The following is a 23785-nucleotide window of genomic DNA, read 5'->3' as shown; positions in this document are numbered from 1 at the left end:
GGCCCCTGGCTCCCTCCCTGGAGCCCGAGCCCAAACCTCGAGTGACCACCAGCCCCGCTCTGTCTTGCAGTGGAGCGCAATCCCGCCCTGGGCCACGAGGAGCCCCACTGGAAGGAGTTCCACTTTGACCTGACCCAGATCCCGGCCGGGGAGGCCGTCACAGCCGTGGAGTTCCGGATTTACAAGCTGCCCAGCACCCACCCGCTCAACCAGACGCTCCACATCAGCATGTTCGAGGTGGTCCCGGAGCAGTCCAACAGGTGCCTGCCCCACACCCCCCCACACACCTGCTCAAGCCTCTGTCGGAGTATCTGGTCCAGACCTGGGGCACATTTCCCAGAAGACAGAAGGGGAGCTTCCTGGGCAGCCCACCCTCAGAGAAGAAAGATGTTTGGCCCAAGGCCTCATCTCACCACGGGGACAGGCCAGCATCAGTCCTGGATTCAAGTCCCCACCTTGCTGTCTTGGCTGTGGGATCATGGATGGGTCACTGAGCTCCTGAGCCTCAGTTTCCCCATCTGTACACAGGCTCTGTAACATCTTTGTAGAGTAGACAGCGAGATAAGGCCTGGAAGGCACCCAGGCCAGAGCCAGGTGGGTAGATGCCCCACTAACGGTCCCTCGGCGGGCACTGGAAACACAAAGGCAGCTGTGCCGGCCCTCGGTTAATTGTTCTTTCGTGTCCACAGGGAGTCTGACTTGTTCTTTTTGGATCTTCAGACGCTCCGATCTGGGGACGAGGGCTGGCTGGTGTTGGACGTGACAGCAGCCAGTGACCGCTGGCTCTTGAGCCGTAACAAGGACCTGGGACTCCGCCTCTATGTGGAAACAGATGATGGTAAGACAGGGCTCAGCATCGAACCTTCCCCTGGGGGCTCCTCCAAGGAAGCCAGCTGCTGGCAGCAGACACAGCTGGAGCCCCCTCATTTGGCCCCGGAGGGCTGGCCTTTCTCAGTCAAGGGGACTCAGCGGGTAGGGGGTAAGGGTCCCACAGTGTGGCACAGCAGGAAGCCCCCTACTGGCAGAGATCCTCTCCTTCTGCAGGACCAAGGCTAGAGCTGCTAAGAGTGAGTTCAAGTTTTCCCTCCCCAAGAAATGGGAGAGTCTTTCTACTCTACAGAGCTACCTTTTGCCCCAGGAGTTTCCATCATGTGCAGGGTGAGGGGATGTGCCCACACCCTTAGACTCTTAGGCAGAGCCCCGGGTATGAATCTGGACTCTGCAGCCTTCTTAGTCAGTGACCTTGGCAGGTTGCTTGCCTTTCCAAGTCTCAGTTTCCTCATCTGTAAAGTAAGGATTCGTGCCTTCATTCATTCATTCAGCAGGTGTTTGCGGGAGAGCCTCTTTTATCCCAGCAATGGGACTAGAAATGCTGAAGGTAGGCCCACGTTGGTGTATCTGAGGTACAGCAAGGGGCTGCCGTGGCTGGAGCACAGAGGGCCAGGGAGCGACTGTGAGGAGGTTGAGAGAAGGGGTCAAAATATAAAGTATGAAATCAGTATTATTTTATTTAAGAGCAATGGAAGCTGGCAGGATCTGATTCAGTTTCTTTATAAAACAACCCTCTGAGATGCTCCCCCTCAAGGAGGTGTAGCCTCTTCCCCAACTTCAGTGTGGGCTACACTTAGTGACTTCCTTCCAAAGTGTGCACAGCCTGAGGCAGTAACTTTAGGGGGGAACCTGAGCGGCACCCCCTCAGCCAGATACTTGGGCTCCCATGAACACCTCATGTAGCTCCCAGACATCCTTGATCTGACAAGATGAGGACACTTCACCTCTGTGGTCTTTATCCTCGAAACCCAGAACCCCAGTCTCACCATGAGAAAAACACCAGACAACCTGAAACTGAAGCACGTTCTACAGGAAAAAAGACACTAGTGGAGAAGCGAATGAAATCCAAGTCAGTCATGGTGTTTAGTAAATAATAAGATTCCAATATTGGTTCATTAGTTGTAACAACGGTACCACAGTCGTTTAAATGTTAACACTTTCCAGGTGAAACTGGGTCTGAGCATGTGAGAACTCTCTATATAACCTTCGAGTATTTTCTCTGAATCTCAACTATTGTAAAATGAAAATTCCATTTATCTTATGTACAAAATAAATATCCTCTGATCAGTGGGGAGAGTAGACTCTGGGGGACGGAAGTGAAGTCAGAGAGGCCCCAGAGCCTCACAGGGTCGAGGTGGGAGCTAGGGTGGGGGAGCTTGTCCAGCGGCAGGGAACGGAGGAGGGTGCTTGGAGGAGGTGCAGGTGACAGGGCTGAGCCAGTGGCTCTTTTTAACAGGTTTGGTGGTGTTCTTGCCCGAGGTGGGGACAAACAGAGGAGGAGCAGGCTTGAGGCAGGAAGGCAAGAGGTCTCCTTCGGCGGGGCTGTCGTTGAGGCCCAGCTTGACATCCGTGGAAATGTCGTTTCTGGACCGGGAGTGCTGGGGACACAGGTGTTGAAGCCCGTGCCCCAGAGGTGGAATTTTGGGGGGTGGGCTGCGACGGGAGTACCGTGGCTGGGAGGAAGGGTGGCGATGGAGAGGGCAGGAGGCCGGCGCCCAGGCTTCCCGGGAGGTTCGTCGCTTCGGGGTCTCCGAGTCAGGCCCGGGATCCCTCTGGTCCTCCAGATGATCCAGGCGGTCCCGCCTCCCGCCTTCGCGGCCCGGGAAGCTCGGCCCCTCGGGCCCTCGGAGCGCGGAGACGGAGTGGAGCGGCGGGAACCAGCCGGGCGGGCGCATCACGGCTGGGCGCCCCCTGCTCTGTGACGCGCGGGCGGGGACGCGCGGTTGCCTCCTGTCCCCGCCTGTCCCCGCTGGGCCCGGAGCCCGAGCCGGAGCGGAGCGGACGATGGCGGCCCTGCGGCTCCTGGCGTCGGTGCTCGGGCGCCGGGTCCCCGCCGGCCGCTCGGGGCGCGCGCTGGCGAAGGGTGGCGCGTGCGGCTTCGCCTGCAGCGCCCGCGCGCGCGCCAGGTTCTACACGGACCCGGTGAAGGCCGTGGGAGACATCACTGATGGCTCGAGGATCATGATCGGGGGCTTCGGGCTCTGCGGCATCCCGGAGAACCTGATAGGGGCGCTGCTGAAGACCCGCGTGAAGGACTTGACAGTGGTCAGCAGCAACGTGGGGGTGGAGAGCTTCGGTCTCGGCCTTTTACTGGGGACCAAGCAGATCACCCGCATCGTCTGCTCCTACCTGGGGGAGAACTCGCTCTGTGAGCACCAGTACCTGGCGGGTGAGCTGGAGCTGGAGATCACGCCCCAGGGCACCCTGGCCGAGCGCATCCGCGCAGGGGGCGCCGGTGTGCCCGCCTTCTACACCCCCACAGCCTAGGGACCTTGGTCCAGGAGGGAGGCGCACCCATCAGGTACTTACCAGACGGCCACATCGCCATCCTCAGCCAGCCCAGGGAGGTGAGGGAGTTCCATGGGCAGCACTACCTGCTGGAACACGCCATCACCGCTGATTTTGCTTTGGTGAAAGGGTGGAAGGCGGACCTGGCAGGAAATGTCATCTTCAGGGCCAGTGCCAGGAACTTCAATGTGCCCATGTGCAAAGCCGCCAGAACCTCCGTGGTGGAGGTTGAAGAAATTGTGGACGTGGGGTCCTTTGCCCCAGAAGACATCCATGTTCCTAGCATTTATGTAGATCGCATAATACAGGGGGAAAAATATGAGAAAAAAATTGAGCGTTTAACCGTCCAGAAAGAGGATGATGAAATTTGCACGTCTTCAGATAACATAAGGACACGGATCATCAAGCGGGCAGCTCTTGAATTTGAGGACGGCATGTATGCCAATCTGGGCATCGGCATCCCTCTCCTGGCCCCCAACTACATCAGCCCCAACATCACCGTGCACCTTCACAGTGAGAACGGGATCTTGGGCTTGGGTCCCTTTCCATTAAAAGAGAAGGTGGACTCGGACCTCATCAACGCGGGCAGACAGTCGCCCTTCTTCCCGGGGGCTCTTTTTTCTCCAGTGATGAATCATTTGCCATGATTCGAGGAGGACACATCAACCTGACCTTGCTGGGAGCCATGCAGGTTTCCAAATACGGTGACCTGGCTAACTGGATGATACCCGGCAAGAAGGTGAAAGGCATGGGGGGTGCGATGGATCTGATGTCCAGTTCCAAGACGCGAGTGGTAGTCACCATGGAGCACTGCAACAAGGCCAACGAACCCAAGATCGTGGAGAAGTGCACCATGCCACTGACTGGGAAGCAGTGCGTGGACCGAATCATCACCGAGAAGGCCGTGTTTGACGTGCATAAGAAGACAGGGCTGACCCTGATTGCGCTCTGGGACGGCCTAACAGTGGAGGACATCAAAAAGAGCATGGGGAGCCCCTTTGCCGTCTCCCCGAGCCTCAGACCCATGCAGCAGGTCAAAATGTAGCCCGAGAGTGAACCTCGGTCCCCGAGCGTGCGCTTCTGCCGTCACCTCCCAGGACTGCATTCCAAGGAGGCCACAGTCACATTTGTGCATTTCACCAGCATCTGGCGGGCTTTGTCCTGCCATCCCAGGCTGGCTGCCCCTGGATAGCCTAGGTTCTCTCAGGAGAGACGTGCCTTTGATTAAAAATTAAAGGAAAACAGAGACACTGCCTTGTATGTCCTGTGAGTTCTGAGAAAGCTGTTTCCCTCACCCTCCTCACTGTCTGCGATATTGTTACTGAAAATGCAAGTCCTTGTGCCTGATGCACAGTGAGGCCAAACAATACTAAAACATTGGAGTTTGGAATAAAAAAAGGTTTATTACAGGGCCATGCCAGGAGATGCGTGGCTCATGCCCTAAGAACCCTGAAAACTTTCAGCAAAGCCCTTTTATAGGCAAGGTGAGGGAGGGTCCTGGTTAGTTGTTACAAACTTCTTGGTGACAGATCCTTTGCTCTTAAAGTCAGGTCATTGTCAGGTAAGGATGTTCCTGTAAGTCTCTACCAAATGAATGTTATTCTCTGCCCTGACAAGAAAGGGAAAGGTCCCAAGGCACAACTTTCACCCTCCAAGGTCTCAGTCCTGGCTAAGAGGAGGCAGATCTCAGTTGGCAGCGCCCTCAGGGCCAGGTTCCCAGACTCTGCCCAGCTATCATCACTGAAGGAGCCAGGCACCCAATCCAGCCAGCTCTCAGGCTCCTCAGGCCACCCAAAGAGAGGGGAGATCAGGTCCCACAAACTGCGACCCGGGCAGACTGCCACTGCTATCTGGCCACAGAGACAAGGATTGGGGAGAGGTTCACTGCTGCCTCCAGGCCTGAGCCAAGGCTAGTTGATGGCCTTGGTGAGGGCTCTGGAGCCCTGCAGGATACAGCCCTCAGTCTGTTCCCTGGGCATGCCAGCTCACCTGCTGGCCCAAGCCTGGGTGAGCTGGAGGGCTTCCGGGAGAAAGCCAGGATCTACCTGTTACCTCACTTTCCACCTCATGACCATCACTCCACTGTTTTCTGAATCCCCTCACTAACTTTCCTTTCTTGACAATTAGTGGCTTGTAGGCAGGGCCCATTGGAGAAGGAAATGGCAACCCACTCCAGTATTCTTGCCTAGAGAATCCTGTGGACAGAGGAGCCTGGTGGGCTGCTGTCCATAGGGTTGCATAGAGTCGGACAGGACTGAAGCAACTAAGCATGCATGCATGCGTTGGAGAAGAAAATGGCAACCCACTCCAGTATTCTTGCCTGGAGAACCTCAGGGACGGAGGAGCCTGGCTGCCGTCTACGGGGTCGCACAGAGTCGGACACGGCTGAAGCGATTTAGCAGCAGCAGCAGCAGCAGCAGCAGCAGCAGCAGCAGCAGGCGGGGCCCATTATAGCACCGACCAATGACTGAGCAGGACCAGAAACGGTCACTCATTGACTGTTGGTTGCTTATGGGGGAGGCCCACCGAGGCACCGACCAATGGCTGAGCAGGACCCGTTGCTTGGTAACAGGATGCGGAGTAATGAGAAGCAGTAATGGCTGCAGGTTAGGGGCTGCCCTCACTGCTGTATTACAATATTTACCTTAAATTCTTTGCAGCTTGAGATGATCCCACAGTAAGGGTTTCATTGAAGTGTCTGCTGTCATAAGTGGATCCTGAAATGTAGGGGAAAGTAATGGAGGAGAAACTGTTACGGAGCATAAGTTCTCTCTGCTCCCCCCTTGACGAATCAACTAATCCGGAGACAAGTTTTAGGGGCAAGGAAGAATGACTTTAATAAGAAAGCTAGCAGGCCGAGAAGATGGCAGACCAGTGTCTCAAAAAAACCATCTTGTCCCAGTCCCAATTTGGGCCCCTTTTATGCAGAGGAGGGGGAGGGGACTACTGCAGTGCCAACCAATGGCTTACTGGGACCACTAACAGTTGCTTGTTGACAGTAATTCATTTAGGGGAGGGTCTTGGGAGAAGGACTCACTGTAGTGCCGACCAATGGCTGAGCAAGTCTGCTATAGGTTGTGCCTGTCCCGCCCCTGTTACCCACTGCCAATGTCCATTTCACAGTCTTGTGGTAAAAGGGGCAAGGATCTTTCTGACTACTTCCTGTTGAATAGGGGCGATGAGGGGATGATTCTGAAATGGAATTGATCAGCTTTGGGTTGAGAATATTCCTTAAAATTTTAGTAAGCACTACAATTCTTTATCTTGAGAATATTCGTTAAAATTTTAGTAAGCACTACAATTCTTTATCTACAACTATTTGAACATAATGAAATCCTTCTATGAAAGTTAAAAGATTTATTTATTTGGGGCTGCATTAGGTCTTAGCTGCGGCATGTAGGATCTTTGTCATGGCCTGCAGAACCTTCCGTTGTGGCACACAGGTTCACAGGTTTCTCTCTAGTTGTGGTGCATGGGCTCAGTAGTTGTGGCATGCCAGGCTTATTTGCCCCACAGCATGTGAGATCTAGGTTCCCAGGAATTGACCCCACATCATCTATATTGGAAGGCAGATTCTTAACCACTGGACCACCAGGGAAGTACCTACCATGAAATTTTAATCTCAGTATTTACCCTTTTCAAAGAGTAACCTTAAATCTTCTAAGGGTTCACAAACCCGTTGCTCTCTAGGCCTCTCAGGAGTTGGGTCATTTTCTCCCTTTTTAAAATATTTATTTGGTGGTACATAGGACCCAGTACCCTGACCAGGGATGGAACTCAGGCCCCCTGCAGTGGGAGCATAGAGTCTTAGTCATAGGACCACAAGGGAAGTCCCAAGAGCTGGGTCATTTTCTGATAACAATGGGGCTATCTTAACCCAAGTGTGATGAATCCATGGCTTTACTCCAGCTAAATTGACAGATGAGTGCATGGTAAGGACCACGTGTGGGCCTGTCCATTTGCAATCAGCTGATGCTCAGGCTCTTATTCTGTCTGGGTTTTAATGAGAGAAAACTCTCTTGGTCTCCAGATGCAAAAGGATGCGAGCCTACCTCAATTGGATAGTCAGACCTGCTGGAAGCAAACTCATGAACAGAGATTAGTATAGTGCCCAGAGTTTTCACATAATTGGCAACTGCTAGATCTTTCAGAGCACTTATAGATTCTCCTGCCCGGGCAGACATCTGGAATGACCACAATGATACAATATTTCAGAGGGGCTTAATTAAGCCTACTTCTGGGAGCCACTCTGACTAGTAGCAGGACAACTGGCAAGGCTGTATCCCAAATTAAATTAGTCTCTTCACATATTTTAGCAATGCTCCTCTTTAATGTATGGTTCATTTTCTTGTTTTTTTTCTGCTGATTGTGTTCTCCAGGATGAATGTAGCTTCCAAGTAATTTGCAGCGCCTTAGACACTTGTTGGGTTTTGCTAGAGACAAAAGCAGGCCTGTCATCACTTTGAAGGGAGTGAAGCAGTCTGAATTGGGAGGTTATTTCCTTAAGGAGGGCTTCCCTTATGGCTCAGATGGTAAAGAATCCACCTGCAATTTGGGTTTGATCCCTGGGTTGGGAAGATTCCCCTGGAGAAGGGAACAGCTATCCACTCCAGGATTCTGGCCTAGAGAATTCCATGGACAGAGGAGCCTGGCAGGCTACAGTCCATGGGGTTGCAAAGAGTTGGACACAACTGAGCAACTTACACTTTCACTTTCCTTAAGGAGAACCTTAAGCATTTCAGAGGCTTTTTCTTTCCTGGTGGGATATGCCTCCACTTACCCTGAAAAAGTGTACACAAATACTAGCAGGCATCTGAAATTTCCTGTGACTCAAAGCATTTGAGTGAAGTCTGTTTGCCAGACCTCAGTGGGGCGGGCTTCTCTGTGTTGAGTCCCTATCTGGGGAGGTCTGACAGCAGTCTTGGGTTATTTTTCACACAAATCATGCAATTTTGAGTGACTCACTGGATGGTCCTTTGTGGGTTAGGCCCCATTTATGTATTTTTGCACTCCATACTCCAAGTAAGGGGCTCAAAATCATATGCCTTTAAAGCTTCATAGAGGGGCTTTACTATGAGCCCATAGTTCAGGATCCAAATCCAACAGAATACTGCCATTCCCAGAAACCCCCTGAGTTGTCTGTGAATCTTGGGTGTTCCCAAGCCTGTGATTACCTGCAGGTGAAAGACCTCACTGCCATGGGAAAGGACAAAACTCAGATATGTGACTTATTGCTTACGTACTTGGGCCTTTTTCTGGGAGACCTTATATCCACAATCAGCCAAATAATTCAGGGTTCTTATGGTATCTTGTAGACATTTATCATGTGTAAGTGTTGCTAAAAGCATATTGCCCATATATTGGAATAAGAGTTTTTCATCCAATATCAAGTTTCTCAGGTCCCTAGCTAACGTTATCTCTGAACAAGGTGGAGGAATTCTTAAGTCCTTGAGGCAGGACTGTCCAACAATACTATTGGACTCTCTGTTTCTGGGTCCTGCCATTCAAAAGCAAACAGCTGCTGTGATTCTTCTGCAATAGGAATGCAGAAAAAAAGGTATCTTTCAAGTCCAAAACTGAGAACAAGTTATTTTCTCCCAGAAGAGTTCTAACCAGAATGTGTGGATTAGGTTGGGCTTCCCAGGTTGATCAGTGGTAAAGAATCCACCTACCAATACAAGAGATATGGGTTCGATCCCTGGGTCAGGAAGATCCCCTGGAGAAGGAAATGGCAACCCACTCCAGTCTTCTTGCCTAGGAAATCTCATGCACAAAGGGGCCTGGTGGTCTGCAGTCCATGGGTTGCAAAGGAGCTGGACATGACTTAGCAAATAAACAACAACAATGGATTAGGTACCACAGAGTGCAAACCTTGAACTATTTCATTAGTAGCCCTTGAATCTTGGACAAAGTGATACTCTGTTCAGTTTGGCATTTAAAAATTTTTTTATTTATTTTTGGCTGCTCTGGGTCTTCCTTACTGCGCTTTTTTCTCTAGTCGCAGCTGGCAGGAGCTACTCTTTCGTTGCAATGCGAGGGCTTCTCACTGCCATGACTTCTCTTGTTGCAGAGCACAGGCTCTAGGCTCACGGGCCTCAGTAGTTTCCGTGCTGTCTCAGTAGTCCTGGCTCACGGGCTTAGGTGCTCCTCGGCATGTGGAATCTTCCAGGACCAGGAATTGAACCCATGTCCCCTGCATTGGCAGGCGGATTCTTATCCACTGCACCACCCGGAAAGTCCAAGTTTGGCTTTTTGATTGGGAGGATGGGGTGTTATTCGGGGACCTGCAATGTTTAGTCAGTCCTGTTTTAAGAGTTTTTTCAAGAATTAGCTGAACTCCCTTTTGGGTCCCTTGCCTCAGAGGGTATTGTTTTAGATTAGGTGTCCCAGTGTCCCTTTTTAATGGGACTTGTATTAGCCATGCATTTTTGGCCTTCCGGGGTGCCATCAGCCCATACTTCCAGCCTTACCTTTTTTTAGACCTCAGGGGCAGAAGCGGTGGGGAAGATTTCTATCACCTTTTCTGGGGTGTCCATGAGTGCCATCTGTAGCTTACAGCATGCTCTGGTGGGACCCTGATGTCAAGCTACTTTGACAAAAAAAAGTTACTTGAGCATTTAATTTACAAACGAGATCTCAACCCAAAAGATTGGACATGCTGGCATATATAAGAAACTGTGTTTCAAGATGAGGTCACCTAACTGGCATTCTAGAGGTCTGTAAGAAAGAATAATTTTGTACTTTTCCAGAAACTCTTGTGACCAGGATGGACTGAGATGTTTTCTGTGTCACCTTGGTGTCTACCAATCAGAAAGTCAATCAACTTGTCCCTCACTGTCAAAGTTACCTGGGACCCTGCGGGGAAAGTGGAATTGGACACCTCAAGTCTAAGGGAGCCCCCAGGCCTCTTCATTCATCATCAGAGTGTTCCTGTCTTTCTACCAGATGGGAGGCTCCTGTCTTCCTTTTATTGTTTTACTCTTTTATTCTTTAGCCCAGGGCACTCCTTCTGTGCCCTTCCTTCTTACAGTAAGCACATTGTTTCCTCCCCGTGTGGGGTCACTTCTCTCCCGGGTACTTGCTTTCCAGGAATCCAACGCTGTGGCCAGAAAAGTTGTTTTCTGTCTTGCATCCTCTTCCTCTGACCTTGTTCCCTGTTGTTGAACACCTTAAAAGCAACATCTATCAACTGAGAAGGGCTCATTCCAAAAGCACCATCTGATTCTTGTAATTTTCTTCTTATATCTGGGCGCTTTGCCCAATGAAGGTCATATTTACCATTCTCATATTTTCAGGGGCCTCAGAATCTGCACCAGTATTGTGCCTATAAGCTTGATAAATTCTTTCTAGAGACTCTGATGGATCCTCACTGAGTTTTTGGTGTATCTCTTGAATTTTGTTTAAGTCTTTTGCCTGATCTTTCAAAGACCCACACTTCCTATAATGCTTTAGGAGCGGCATGTCTCCATTATTAGGATCCCAGTTGGTCTCAGCAATAAGGACTGCCAGGTTTGCTTCTGGAATTCCATCTGGATCTGCTAGATGAAGCTGGTTTGCTTCCTCTCTAACATTGTCAAAGACTATCCTTCTTTCATCCCCAGCAAGCATCATATTCATAAGAGTATGAATGCCTGCCCAGGAGGAATAATGAGTGGCAAAGCTAGCGGTGAAAAGTTCAGTCATATGGAAGGGGTCCTCTCAGTATGTAGGGTTATTGGGTTTTCCAATTAAACAGATCTGAAGTTGAGAATGGCTTGTGCATCCATAGAAACCCAGCCGGCTGGCCATCTGCATTAAAACCTCCTACAGGATATCAGCACAAAGAAAATTGCCCTGTTCCAGAAGTGGCTCCCGGTCCAAACTGGGTGCCGTATTGGGTCTTAAATGGTGACACCAAACCAGGTCCCTGTGCCTGGGAGTTAACATGAAGTGAACTGAAAGTTGCTCAGTTGTGTCCAGCTCTCTGCGACCTCATGGACTATACAGTCCATGGAATTCTCCAGGCCAGAATACTGGAGTGGGTAGCCTTTCCCTTCTCCAGGGGATCTTCCCAACCCAGGGATTGAACCCAGGTCTCCTGCATTGATGGCAGATTCTTTACCAGCTGAGTCACAAGGGAAGCCCAAGAATACTGGAGTGGGTAGCCTATCCCTTCTCCAGTGGATCGTCCCAACCCAGGAATTCAACTGGGGTCTCCTGCATTGCAGGTGTATTCTTTACCAACTGAGCTATCAGGGAAGCTGGGGGTTAACATAGAACCTCTAACTGATCCCCATAAGTAGGGGAAACAGGAGGCAGTAAACACGTTGGTAGCACGGTGGATGTGGGGTGGCTAGAACAACTGCTGTCTGCTCAGCCGGTGGGAGAGCTAGGTTGCCCAGAGAGGAGTTTCAAGTTTTGAAATAACATGTCCTCACTTTCGCTTTCTTCCCTCCCTCTTGTAGGTTTTCCCTTTAGTCGCTGTTACCACGATGCAGCAGCCTCTGCCTTCTCCTCCTGATACAGTAGCATAAATGCTTCTACATCAGGATCTCATCATTTTTACATGCTCTTTCACAAAACAATTGTAATGCAAGACTGTATAATAATTAGGTGAGCCATTCAAGGGTCATTGCTCTCCTGATCCTAATGTATACTGGGGCCACATACTATTTTTTTTTTTAATTTAATTTTTTTTAATTTTTGGCTGCACTGGGTCTTCATTGCTGCACATGGGCTTTCTCTAGTTGTGGCCAGCAGGGGCTATTCTTTGTTGCAAGCACAGGCTCTAGGGCACACAGGCTTCAGTAGTTGTGGTGCAGGCTCATGAGTGTTGCTGCAAAGCATGTGGGATCTTCCTGGACAGGGATTAAACCTGTGTACTCTGCATTAGCAGGCAGATTCCCAACCACTGGACCATCAAGGAAGTCCCAGGGCCACACACTATTCCAGAAGAATATCATCTCTTTCTTAGTCATAGGCCCACAGCTATATTTTTACCCATTTATTTAAGATACACTCCAAAGAGCTTTCCTTAGAGACAGATGTCCCTAAGATGATGGGACAAACAATCCCCATGTTTATAAGTTCAAGAATAACAAAACACGGACATCCTTGGTGGTCCAATAGCTAAGAATCAGCCTGGCAATGCAGGGGACATGGGTCCTGTGCACCTAGAACCTGTGCTCTGCAACAAGAGAAGCCATTGCAATGAGAAGGTCACGCCCCGCAACAAAGAGTAACCCCCGCTCGCCACAACTAGAGAAAGCCCACGTGCAGCAGCAAAGACCCAGTGCAGCTAGAAATAAAAATAAATTAGTAAATAATAAATTTTTAAAATACATTCAAAAAAAGAACAACAAAACACACAAACACAAGAAATTCGAATATCAAAAGCACAAAGAGATTCCATCCTGAACAAATGCCAAACAAAACCCAGTGAACTGGTTCACAACAGGAAGAGTCCAAAAATTTCCCTCTGCAACAAGATATCCCAGTCAAATGAACAAATTGGCTTTTCCCTTAAAGGAAAAAGCCTTAACTGAGAGGCGAAAACCTTCACGGCTGTATATGGTATAGGGAACCTGTTGGCTCCCGAATGTCAGTTCCTTGCTCCAACTGCCATGCACTGGGGCAGCCAGGGCCACTTCAGGGAATTTTGAAGGTTAGATCCTCAGGACAAGTGGTCCCAGCAGCTCCTAAGGCCTTACCGGAAAATACCCTACCTGGGGCCAGCTAGCCACAAGCATCAAGGCTCCTGGCTGGCTCATCAAAATTTGTTACTGGGCCCAAGCTAGTTCTGCTCATCAAATGTCAGGCCAATAAATTGGGAGATAAGTTGTTGGGACAAGGAAGAACGACTTTAATCAGAAAGCTAGCAGACCAAGAAGATGGCCAGCTAGTGTCTTAGAAAAAAAAAAGCTATCTTGTCCCAGTCCGGATTTGGGCTCCTTTTATACAGAGGACGGAGAAGGCAATGGCAACCCACTCCAGTACTCTTGCCTGGAAAATCCCAAGGACCGAGGGGCCTGGTGGGCTGCAGTCCACGGGTCGCTAGGAGTCGGACACGACTGAGTGGCAAGGGGAGTGGGCGGGGCCTACTTCAGTGCCGACCAATGGCTTAGTGGAACCACTAATGCTGACTCCTTGAGTTGCTCACTTGGGGGTGGGGCTGAGCAGGGCGGATTAGGTTGTGCCTGCCCTACCCCTATTATAGAACAACACCCAGAGTCTACAGTAAGGCGCTGTTTTACTAGAACCATGAAAATCTGCTTAAATGTGAATTTTTTGTGATCAGGAGAAATGCTGTCTGAATGAAAGATGGTTTTCCTTTGGCCCTCTGACTTTTTTTCTAGGGCCTTTCATTCTGTCACTCTTTTACTTGTAGCCTCACCTCCTCTGCCTCCCACATTTCTCCTTCTTGTAGCTAAATGGATGTCTCTAGAAGGGAAAAAGACTGTCTAGGCAGCTAGGAAACTGGTCAGAGGGTCAGCTGAAGGGGGAGAGACTGTGGGTGCTAGCATTCCTCAGGGAAGTCTCCTCTGAATAAACTGTCTGCCTGTGTGTGGCCAAAGGCTGTGACTTAGGTAGGAGGGGTTCTAGAAACCTGACCAGTGGACTTCAGTGGGTTTTCTCATCGCAAATCATAGTGTTCCTATGTTGTCCAGATCAGACACTAGACCCTTCCGCTCTGTCACAGAGCCTAAACCAGCCTCTTGCTCATACTCCCTTGAAACCCAAGAGGGGCAGAGAGGTACTTCATCCTGAATCCACAGTCTCACAAACTAAACAGAAAAAAATATGTGTGTGTGTGTGTGTGTGTGTAGGGTTCAAACACAAGCCTGCTGTGGAGCTCACGCTTTCTCAGTGTGGCCCTAGGGCTGCACACACCAGACAGGAGCTCGTGGGTAAGAACACGAAGCTCCAGCTGGTCCAGGAAGGCCTTTCGGAGAGGCCTCCCTGGAGCCTCATCCTGGCGGGAGGCCCAGATCCTAAAGTAGAGATAGTGTACCTGAAGGGACAGCCACGGGGTATCAGGGGACCGTCACCAGGCGGGCAGGGGATGGGCGTCACTGGGTGGATGGTGCAGCACCTTGCGGGGCTTCTGGAGACGAGGACCTGACTGCCCTGGGTGTCGGGAGAAGTCTTCCAGCAGCAGCCAGGACAGGCAGAGGTTTCCAGAAGCAGAGCAGTGAGAGGGCTTTTCAACAGTAGGAAGAAGGAAAAGCACTGAGTTCCTAGTTCTCCTGGTGAGGAAACAACCCATGGGACAAAGGCGCCTGGTCACAGCTGGCTTCCTGCCCAGGGCCCCCAGGCGTCTGGACTGCCCGACTGCCCTTCAACGCGGCATGAGGGTGCCATCCATGGCAGCAGGCTGAAGGCGGGCAGGGGCTGCAGGGAGGCTCAGGTGTCACCCAGGGCAGAAAGAGGCCTCGGGGAGGGATGGGAGTGATCTTGGCCTGGCCTAGGGGGAAGAGGGATGAGTCCCCGGGGATGGGATGGGCAGGGGAGCTACCATGACACCCAGGCCCTGATGGGGAGGACTCAAACATGGGGGAGGCTGGACGTGTCAGGGGCCTGCCTGGCCCAGAAGAGCAGCATCTTCATCCAGGCCTGCAGTGGGGGAGGGAAGGCCACAGTGTGGCCCCCATCTCCAGGCGTGGCCACACATCCTCGTCCCCTGCAAAGGGACGGCGTGCCTGCCGGCACCCTCACAGCTCAGGTCTAGAGCGAGGACTCTGGGTCCCAGAGGCTCCTGGAGTTCCTGCTTTGCTTTCTTGAAAGGGTCCTGCCAGAGCCAGGCAGCCTGGGCGCCACCACCTGGACAGTCCAGGCCTGCCCTGTGACCACCCCCCCCACTCTGCTCCCAGGAGACCCCAATACCAGACAGTTGCACAAAGAGAAGCCTACAATGGGCCCAGCCTTGGGTCACCCAAGGTCTCCCTGGCCCATCTATGGACAGGGCTCTCCAGGGACTCACAGGACAGGGGGCTGCACACACAGGCCCGGAGGGTTGCTGGGCCAAGGCCACCCCACATGTCCGCTGGGCATGGAGCTCCACTCCAGTGCTGCATGGACCACAGCCATCAGCCTGCCTATGTCACTCCTTGGCCACCTCCTACTGCCCTCGGGGCCCTTCCCTCTGCGGAGGGGCTGCTGTGTGTCTTGTGGCTTCGCCTCCTCACAGGCCAGCTCTTCCAGCAAGTGACCCTCACTTGTTGTGACCCAAACTCCCCGAATGGCTTCTCCCTGGGCCCCTTCAGTGTCAGCTCCTGTCTCAGCAGGATCCTGAGTGGCAGCTCTGATGATGAGCCCAGTGCATGTAGTGGCAGGTGATGTCATAGGTCAAAGTTAGTCTCTGGTTGATTAGTTGTTCAGTCAACTCTGGCCCCTGGACTTGGGGCTAAACCACAGATGTTTAAGGACTGACCTTTGAGCCAGGCTGTGCTTGGGGTAGTCAATGTCCTTGACTTGTAGGGTACAGTGGAGGATCATGAGACTCACTAATGGAACACATATTTTTATGTATCTGTATATATGTACACTCGCTGTATCAATGCGCACGTGTACACACATATACTTGCGTGTGTATATATGGCTGTGCATCACTATTTCAACACTGGGGTGAAATGTACATGGAAGTGGGACGCTAGGTCCTGTATTTTAGGAAACATGGGCTGCAGTCCATGGGGTCGCTGAGAGTCGGACCTGACCGAGCGACTTCACTTTTCACCTTTCACTTTCATGCATTGGAGAAGGAAATGGCAACCCACTCCAGTGTTCTTGCCTGGAGAACCCCAGGGACGGGGGAGCCTGGTGGGCTGCCGTCTATGGGGTCGCACAGAGTCGGACACGACTGAAGCGACTTACCAGCAGCAGCAGCAACCTGTAGTCATGTCCCTGTTTTTAACATGACTATGTTATATTTCCTTTAAAAATCCCACAAGGAAAGAAATGAAGACATTCTGTCATATTCTCATCTTTATGATGAAACCAGTAAATAACCTAAATGTCTAAAGATGAACTAATATCTAAATATTAAGCTATATCGTCTCAAGAAAGTGAAAGTAGTGAAAGTCACTCGGTCGTGTCTGACTCTTTGCGACCCCTTGGGCTACACAGTCCATGGAATTCTCCAGGCAAGAATACTGGAATGCGTAGCTTTTCCCTTTTCCAAGGGATCTTCCTAACCCAGGGATCGAATCTGGTCTCCCGTATTGCAGGTGGATTCTTTACCAGCTGAGCCACAAGGGAAGACATTTGAAATGTTCATAGTTAAGACTTAACAATGGAGAAAAAGTTAATGTGGAAAAAAAGTTGGGAGTAAATACAGAATTCTTTATTATGCTCACGATTTAAACTAACATATGAAAATATCCTAGGAAAATGAAAATGTTGAGTTGGAGTAGGGGAGGGATTTATGGGTGATATTTTTTCTAAGTTTTTGTACAGTCATTGCTTTGACAAAAAAAAAAAAAGAGGTCATCAGGAATACAAAGAGGTACAGGAATATAGTTTTATTGGTGGAGTTGACTTTTCCAGGGATAATCAGTATGTTTTTCCTGCATCCTCAGGCTTTAAGCGTATTGATAGAATAAAATTCCACTTTGACAAGTGTCTCTGCCTGCAGCCTTTTCTCTTTTTCCTCCTTTTTAAACCACAAACCTGGTGGGTAAGGACATACAGGGACAAGAACTTGGGCTCTGGGATTAGATGCACGTGTTTAAACCCAGCTCTGGGACTTGGGGTAAATGTCTCCGCCTGCTGAGCCTGGGGTCTCCTTTGGGGGCTTCCGGAGCCGTGAACAGCCTGCTCTTGGGCGGTGCTCAGAAGAGCAGGCACTGAGTCCGCCCCTTCCCCAGTGCGGGCTGTAAATCCTACACTGACCCCCAGAAAGGATGGGGTGGGAGCTCGAGCCCCAGGACAGAGGTGGGAACCTTGGTTCTGAGAGTCCCCAGCAGTGGGGCTCTGGGCCGTCACTGAGCGGCTGTTTTTCAGTGAAATGATGGGTTCAGGGTCACCGTGAAGACCGGCTGAGAGCCTCACGTGAACTGACTGAAAGCTGTAAAGCGCTGTTACCGCCAGAGACGCCCTCAATCATGACTAATCCTGACTCTGGGCTCACGAGGCCCTCCCCCACCCCGTAGACGCGCTGGCTCCGGCAGTGGCGTGGTGGGAGAGCTGGTGGGAGAGCGGGCAGGGAGGCTGAGGGACGGGGGCTGGACTGGGGACTCGGGTCTTCAGAGGGGGAAACCCAGGCCCAGTGGGTCCCCCGAGGCCTCAGCCTTGAGCTCCTGGCCCGCCCAGAGAGGTCTCCGCTGTGTCCCCGCGCAGCACCCGCCCTCGAGTGACCCCTCTCTGCTCTCTCCATCTCAGGGCGCAGTGTGGATCCTGGCCTGGCCGGTCTGCTGGGGCGACAGGCTCCGCGCTCCAAACAGCCTTTCGTGGTCACCTTTTTCAGGGCGAGCCCCCGCCCGGGCCCCGCCCGAGCCCCTCGGGCAGTGAGGCCCCTGAAGAGGAGGCCGCCGAAAAGGACCAACGAGCTGCCGGCCCCGAACAAACTGCCGGGGATCTTCGGTGAGCCTGGGGACGGAGGCGGGGACGGAGCCCCTCTGGCCTCAGCGCGGTCAGGCCGACGGTCACCCCGCCGCCTTTCCTGACACCCTCTGCCCTGCCCCCTGCGGAGCAACCGCCCCACAGTCTCCGGGGCTCTGAGCATCCACCCTTTGGGGCTGCCCCCGCCCCCCCCAAAGTCCCTTCTCTGCCCTGGGGGGCTCAGCAGGCCTCGCCCTGGTCTCTGTCAGAACCAAGGGCCCCTGCAGGGTCCAGGCGTTTGTGTGAAGGTCACCCCACCAGGCCGAGCCCCACAGGATCAAGGCCTCCAGGGGCCCTTTCCTTCACGGGAGCCAGCCTTTGCTTGACCTCAATGGGAGCACTTGTCCTGTGGAATGGGCATAGCAGGAGAGGTGGGGGAGGTCAGGGTGACTCCGGGGCGGGGAGGGGGAGGAGGAGGGGCCGCTGGATGGCTGAGGGCCCCCGGGGCTTTTACTGGATTATCAGGATCCCACAGGCTGAAAGTCAGGGGAGGCTGGGCTGAGTGTGGGGTGACTGCCACCAGAGGGAGCCATCCAAAGTTCTTGAACTGGGTCATGGCACCAGCAGAGCTGCAGACATGGGCTTTAGGAGACCAAATGGGTTAGTTTCCCAGCATTTACTATTGAACAGACGTGCGCCTCATGGCGCCCCCCACCCTGGGAACAGCAGCCCAGCAAAGCCCTTGCCCCTCGTGTCCCTGCAGACGACGTCCATGGCTCCCACGGCCGGCAGGTGTGCGGTCGGCACGAGCTGTACGTGAGCTTCCAGGACCTGGGCTGGCTGGTGAGTTCCGACTCTCCTCCTTTCCTAAACGACCTTCCCCACCTGAAGACTGCAAGTGTGTCCCAGGGGAGGTAGACCCCCGGGGAGCTTTGTCTTTATTTTCCTCTGTTTTCCAAGTTCTCTAAAGGGAGAATGTGTTGCTTTGATAGTGAAAAGTGCTGTTTTGTAAAACCATGACTATGGAGACTGAGTCCTCAGCCATAAAATGTCCCAGCTGCAGCAGGGAAGTGAGGCCAGGGTGGGCAGTGCCTCTGTCGGGGCTGTGACTGGGGGCGGCAGGGGAGGACACAGCTGCGCGCTAATGGCACGTGGAGGGGACGGAGCTCGTGTCCAGCTCAGTCCACCAAGGGACTTCGGTGGATGTCTGACCTGGGGCGGGGGCACTCTGCCCTTGGAGGAGTCCTGAGGCGGAGGGAGGGAAGGGGCAGCCCTGAGTCATGCTGTGACAGGTGCTGAATGAAGGGCTGGGAGGGCACGTGGATGGGACTCACCTTCTCCCACTACCCCCAGGACTGGGTCATCGCCCCCCAAGGCTACTCAGCGTATTACTGTGAAGGCGAGTGCTCCTTCCCGCTGGACTCCTGCATGAACGCCACCAACCACGCCATCCTGCAGTCCCTGGTCAGTACCGCGCCCTCCTGCCCGGACACCTGGGGGAGGGGATCGCCCTGGGGAGGGGGTGTGCAGCCAGGAGGTGACGGTGGACTGCTGTGTCAGGGAGCCTTCTTCACGTGGAAACCTTCCTGCCTGCACGTGAGGTGAAATCCCACAGCCGTACAGAGACGGGTCCCTGTGTGGCCACTCTGTATGGAGACCCTGCGCCCAATGCACCTGAACAGCGTGCAGCAGGCTCTTGCTGACTGGTGTGCACACATACACACGTGTGCACTCCACGTGCACACGGGGGACATTCACATCCATGGGGTGGGCCTGCCTGCTGGTGGTCAGAGGCACAGCACGTTCATGACCGGCGGGCATCCACACGACTGCCGGTGCCCCAGGTACACACGTGTGCACCGCGTTCACTGTCGGGTTTGGCCTCCTGGGGGACACACACCCTGGGGGTCGGGCTGACTTACACACGTGGAGGTTCTGTCCTCTCCCTGCCCGAGAGTCACGGGCTGCCCTGTGCCCTTCTGGCTTTGGCTTCCCCTCCCGGTCCTCTCCTGTTGTTTTTCTTCCGGGTCCCTCTTACTCTTTGTCTTTCTACAGATCTTCTGATGCCCTGGTGTCTGGGGTAACTTTAAATGCTGGAGTTTCTAGTAGGAACATGGTTGAGGCTGCTTATTGCTAAGTGTTTGCAGTGGTTTGTGTGTGTGTGTGCTGAGCCTTATTTCTAGAACGTTGACCTGGGCACTCTAGTTAGAGGCTGTTCAAGGTGTTGCCAGAGTGAGAGTGAGTGAATTAAGAAAGCAGCCTGGACCCCCAGTAATGCCTGCTTTCCCAGTGGTCACGTGGGGTTTGCTGGACACCCCCTCCTCCAGGAGCCACCTTCCTTGCAGAATCTCAGGGGTCATGAGCCGTGTGTGGGCTTCTCTCTGCCCTGTGAGGGGGGCACAGGGTGATGACGGCGCTGCCCCTCCCTGGACTGGTCCCCTGGCTCTGCAGCAGCCCCGCCCCTCAGCCCCCGAGCTGTCAGTCAGCAGGGGGGAGTGCCAGCTCTGAGCTCGGTGCTGTCAAGGCAGCACCTGCCCTCTGGGGAGGCTGTCAGTGAACACGAGAAGAAAGGACAGCCAACGCGGTGGGTCCCCTGAGGAGGGGAAGACTGGGGTGAGCTGGGTGGGCTCAAGGACCCTGGCTTGGAGGGGAGGAGGACGGAGGGAGATGATGTTGGGGGGGGGGCAGGGCCTCTCCCACAGGCTCAGCAGGTGGTAGATTTAATCCCAAGTAAACCGAGGGGCTGGAGTAGATTTCAGAGAAGCAGGGCCTGATCTGGGCACTCTCTGGAAGCATCTCTGGCAGCTGCAGGAGGACAGACCATGGGGTCGAGGGTGGAGGAGGCAGGGAGGAGTGAGGAGCTGCTGTGGTCCCAACAGGAGGACCAGGCACCTGGTGGGGTGAGACGTGGAAGGTGGAGGAAGGAGGGCAGGAGCCCAGGCCTCCAGGTGAGACCCTCCCCCAGGACGAGGAGGGGGCAGCGAAGGCATTGGGTGGAAGAATGGATTGGAGGGAATCAGCGGTTCTGCTTCCATCCCCATGTGTGTGAGGCCCTGCAGGACCCTACGTGAGAAATTGTGGTAGGAGGGGGGTGGGTGCAAGTCTGGAGTCTCTGAGTCGTGAGTGCAGAAGAGATTTTTCTGGGGGGACAGTGGAGGTGGGAGAGGCCTGGGGAGGAAGAGAAGCCTGGGTGGAAGGGAGGGGGTGAGATGGTGGTTGGGGTGTCCTGGGGCCAAAGAGCAGGAAGTGGGTCCCTCCAGCCTCACCCCCCACATTCCCCACACAGCAGCTAGAGGGTCGCACTAAAGCACAAATGTGACCACCTCCTTCTGGGCCAGGAACCCCCCCGTGGCATCCCTTATCCCTGGGGAGAAGTCTGAGGCTTTGGCCTGTGACCCGGGGCCCAGCACTGGCCTACCCACCTCCCCAACGTCCCCCAGCCCACGTCCCAGTGCCCTCGCCTCCCTCCTTTGCCCGGGGCCTCCTCATCCGCCCCGGGCCAGGCCAGCTCCTGCTCACCCTGCTGCCTTGTCTCTGGGTCCTTCCCAGCCAGCGTCTCCAGCGCTCCTGTTCCCAGAGCGAGGACGCCTGCTGTGACTATTGTACTGTTCTCGGGGGTCCTGGGTGTTTGCTGGAATGTTCCCCCGTCTCCCTTCCTGTCCTGCTGAGGATGAAAGTGGCGACCATGTCTGAGACATTTCTGTATTTTCCACCTGGGCAGAGCTGGCACAAGGCATGTGTCTGAAATACATTTGTGTTGGAGGGGAGAATAGCACCATTATACCCATTTGGCAGAGGAGAAAACTGAGGTCCACAGAGGCATGACTTTTCCTGAATGATGCACAGCCAATAAGTTTCAGAGCCTCCGATTTGGTCTGCCACCTGGCTCTAAAGTGACGTGAATGGAAAGGCACATCAGACTCCAGATCAGTCTCTTGGTACAGACAGAACAAAGGCTGTCCTCTCTGTCGATCACCTGGTGAAGCCTGGTCCAGGATGGACTTCCAGAACAGCTGCGCCCCTGTGGTGCTGTCCCAACCTAGGAAAAGCCCTCCCGGGTTTCAAGCCACGTAGAGCCTCACGGGTGGTGCAGGTGGGCAGTGTCGCCTGGTTTCTTTCATGTGGGCCTTTGAAAGCCAAGCCCAGCCACCCCAGGTGGAGACTGGGAAATTGGGGAGCAGTGTCCCCACAGCCCAGTTTGGCTGGACATCCCCACAGAGGCCTCTGGGCCCCAGGCCAGCCTGGTGCCTGGCTGACAGTCCTGGCAGCAGGCTGGATCCAAACTGGGGCTCCCGGGACAAGGCTGGGCTCTGGGTACCAGGGGCCAGGGTGCCTGACATTCACCCCCACTTCAGATGGCTTCATCCAGGTCCTGCTCAGCAGTCTCCCATGAAGGCTGGGAGGTCCTGCTGAATGGATACAGGTTCCCTTTTCTCTCAGGCCCCGACTGAGTTGGGGAGGGGTGCATTCAGGGCCTGTCTCTGTGGCAACCGGATGAGGAGTCCAGTACGAACTGCAGCTCATCCTGCCTGAGTCTCTGCATAAATATTTGTGTGGAGGCTTCAGAAGCTCCTTCAGACGGGCTGTTTTTAGGGGTAGAGCTGTTTGCAGGAGGGTAGCAGGGACTCCTGGCCCCCTCCCCGAGTCGGGTCCCAGCCTTATGTGCAACCTCAGCCAAGCAACTGTACAGGTGACTCGGCCCCTGTGTCCCCAGCGGTCATCCACCCAGAACAATCCCTGTCTGGAAGTTGTTACAAGGGTGGAGGTGCTTTGAGAAACAATGGTGTTGGACACCTCAAGGGTGAGCCTGGAAGTCTGGGCATTAAGAGGTGTAACAGGGACCTTCACCGGCTCCCAGCCTGGAGGGGCGGATGGACCAGAAACAGCTCATGCGGACAAGACACGAGGCGGGATGTTACAGAAGCAATCAAGGAGGAAGGAGGGGCAAACGGGCTGGCGGAGGGGGAGGCAGTGTCACAGCGGCGCCAGGCCGGCGCTGGCACAGGTGCGGGGGACCCGCAGGGTCAGGGCCCTCCCATCTAAGCGGAGGGGCTGTGGCAGGAGCCCCCGGTGCTCAGTCTGGGCCTGAGGGTAGTGGGCAGGGCGGGCGTCAAGGGGGCGGGGCCGGGGCAGAGTGCAGGCCAGCACCTGCCCGGCGGGCTGCGGGGGGAGGGGTGCGGGGGGCGGGGAGGAGATGGAGCTGGGAAGGGGACAGCGGCGGAGCCCCAGGCGGCAGGAGCTGGGCACTGGGACGGGGGTCCCGGGAGGAGCCCGAGGTTCTCACGCCTCTGCCCGCCGCCCCCTCCCCGCCAGGTGCACCTGCTGAAGCCGCACGCGGTCCCCAAGGCGTGCTGCGCGCCCACCAAGCTGAGCGCCACCTCCGTGCTCTACTACGACAGCAGCAACAACGTCATCCTGCGCAAGCACCGCAACATGGTGGTCCGCGCCTGCGGCTGCCACTGAGGCCCCGCCCCCACCGGCCGGCCCTCCGCGGGGGCGGGGGCCCGGAGACCCCCAGCGCCGTCCCAGCTCAGGCAGAGACCTCCCCAGCGCCGTCCCAGCTCAGGCAGGGCGGCAGCGAGGCATCCCTCCCCTGCCCACATCCTGCCAGGGGCTGGTCCTCCCCAGGCCCTCTGCCCCCTGCCCTGGGATGTGTGGTAGCCTGTCCCACCCAACCCCACGTGGCTGATGCAGGCTGCCTTCAGCAAAGAAGTCCCATCTTAGGACCTGTCCTTGCCCAGCCCTTTCCAACTGTGTGCGACCCAGGATGGTCTGAGAGCACCTGGAGCCTGAGGCTAGCCCCCGGGAGTTGCCCCACTCACCACGGGTCTGGGTGTGGGTCTGCCCCTTGCCAGCACAGCACAGCACAATCAGAGGTGCACATGCTCTGGGTATAGTGTATTAGTGGTTCCTGACTTGGCCTTTGGGCAGT

At 54.1% G+C, this 23785-nt stretch overlaps 2 protein-coding genes across 2 annotated transcripts in view; both read left to right on the top strand.

Annotated features, from left to right (window-relative positions):
• The window catches only part of LOC129656299 (bone morphogenetic protein 8A-like), a 38486-nt gene extending 15043 nt beyond the window's left edge, over window positions 1-23443 (top strand). Inside the window, exons 2-7 of the mRNA XM_055587011.1 lie at window positions 71-260; window positions 690-838; window positions 17695-17895; window positions 18617-18696; window positions 19207-19317; window positions 23167-23443. Of these exons, the coding sequence (XP_055442986.1) occupies window positions 71-260; window positions 690-838; window positions 17695-17895; window positions 18617-18696; window positions 19207-19317; window positions 23167-23316 (881 nt within the window). The 3' untranslated portion in view covers window positions 23317-23443. The remainder of the gene's footprint in view (window positions 1-70; window positions 261-689; window positions 839-17694; window positions 17896-18616; window positions 18697-19206; window positions 19318-23166) is intronic.
• LOC129656298 (succinyl-CoA:3-ketoacid coenzyme A transferase 2, mitochondrial-like) lies at window positions 2836-4384 on the top strand. The gene is given in 3 exon segments (XM_055587010.1): window positions 2836-3313; window positions 3316-3924; window positions 3927-4384. Coding segments are annotated over 3 exon segments (1545 nt in total).
• Window positions 23444-23785: the final 342 nt, after the last annotated feature.

Source organism: Bubalus kerabau, chromosome 6 (assembly GCF_029407905.1).
Source record: "Bubalus kerabau isolate K-KA32 ecotype Philippines breed swamp buffalo chromosome 6, PCC_UOA_SB_1v2, whole genome shotgun sequence".
Classification (NCBI taxonomy): Eukaryota; Metazoa; Chordata; class Mammalia; order Artiodactyla; family Bovidae; genus Bubalus; species Bubalus kerabau.
The sequence above is the reverse complement of the archived record's forward strand: the minus strand, read 5'-3'. Positions and strand labels throughout refer to the sequence as shown.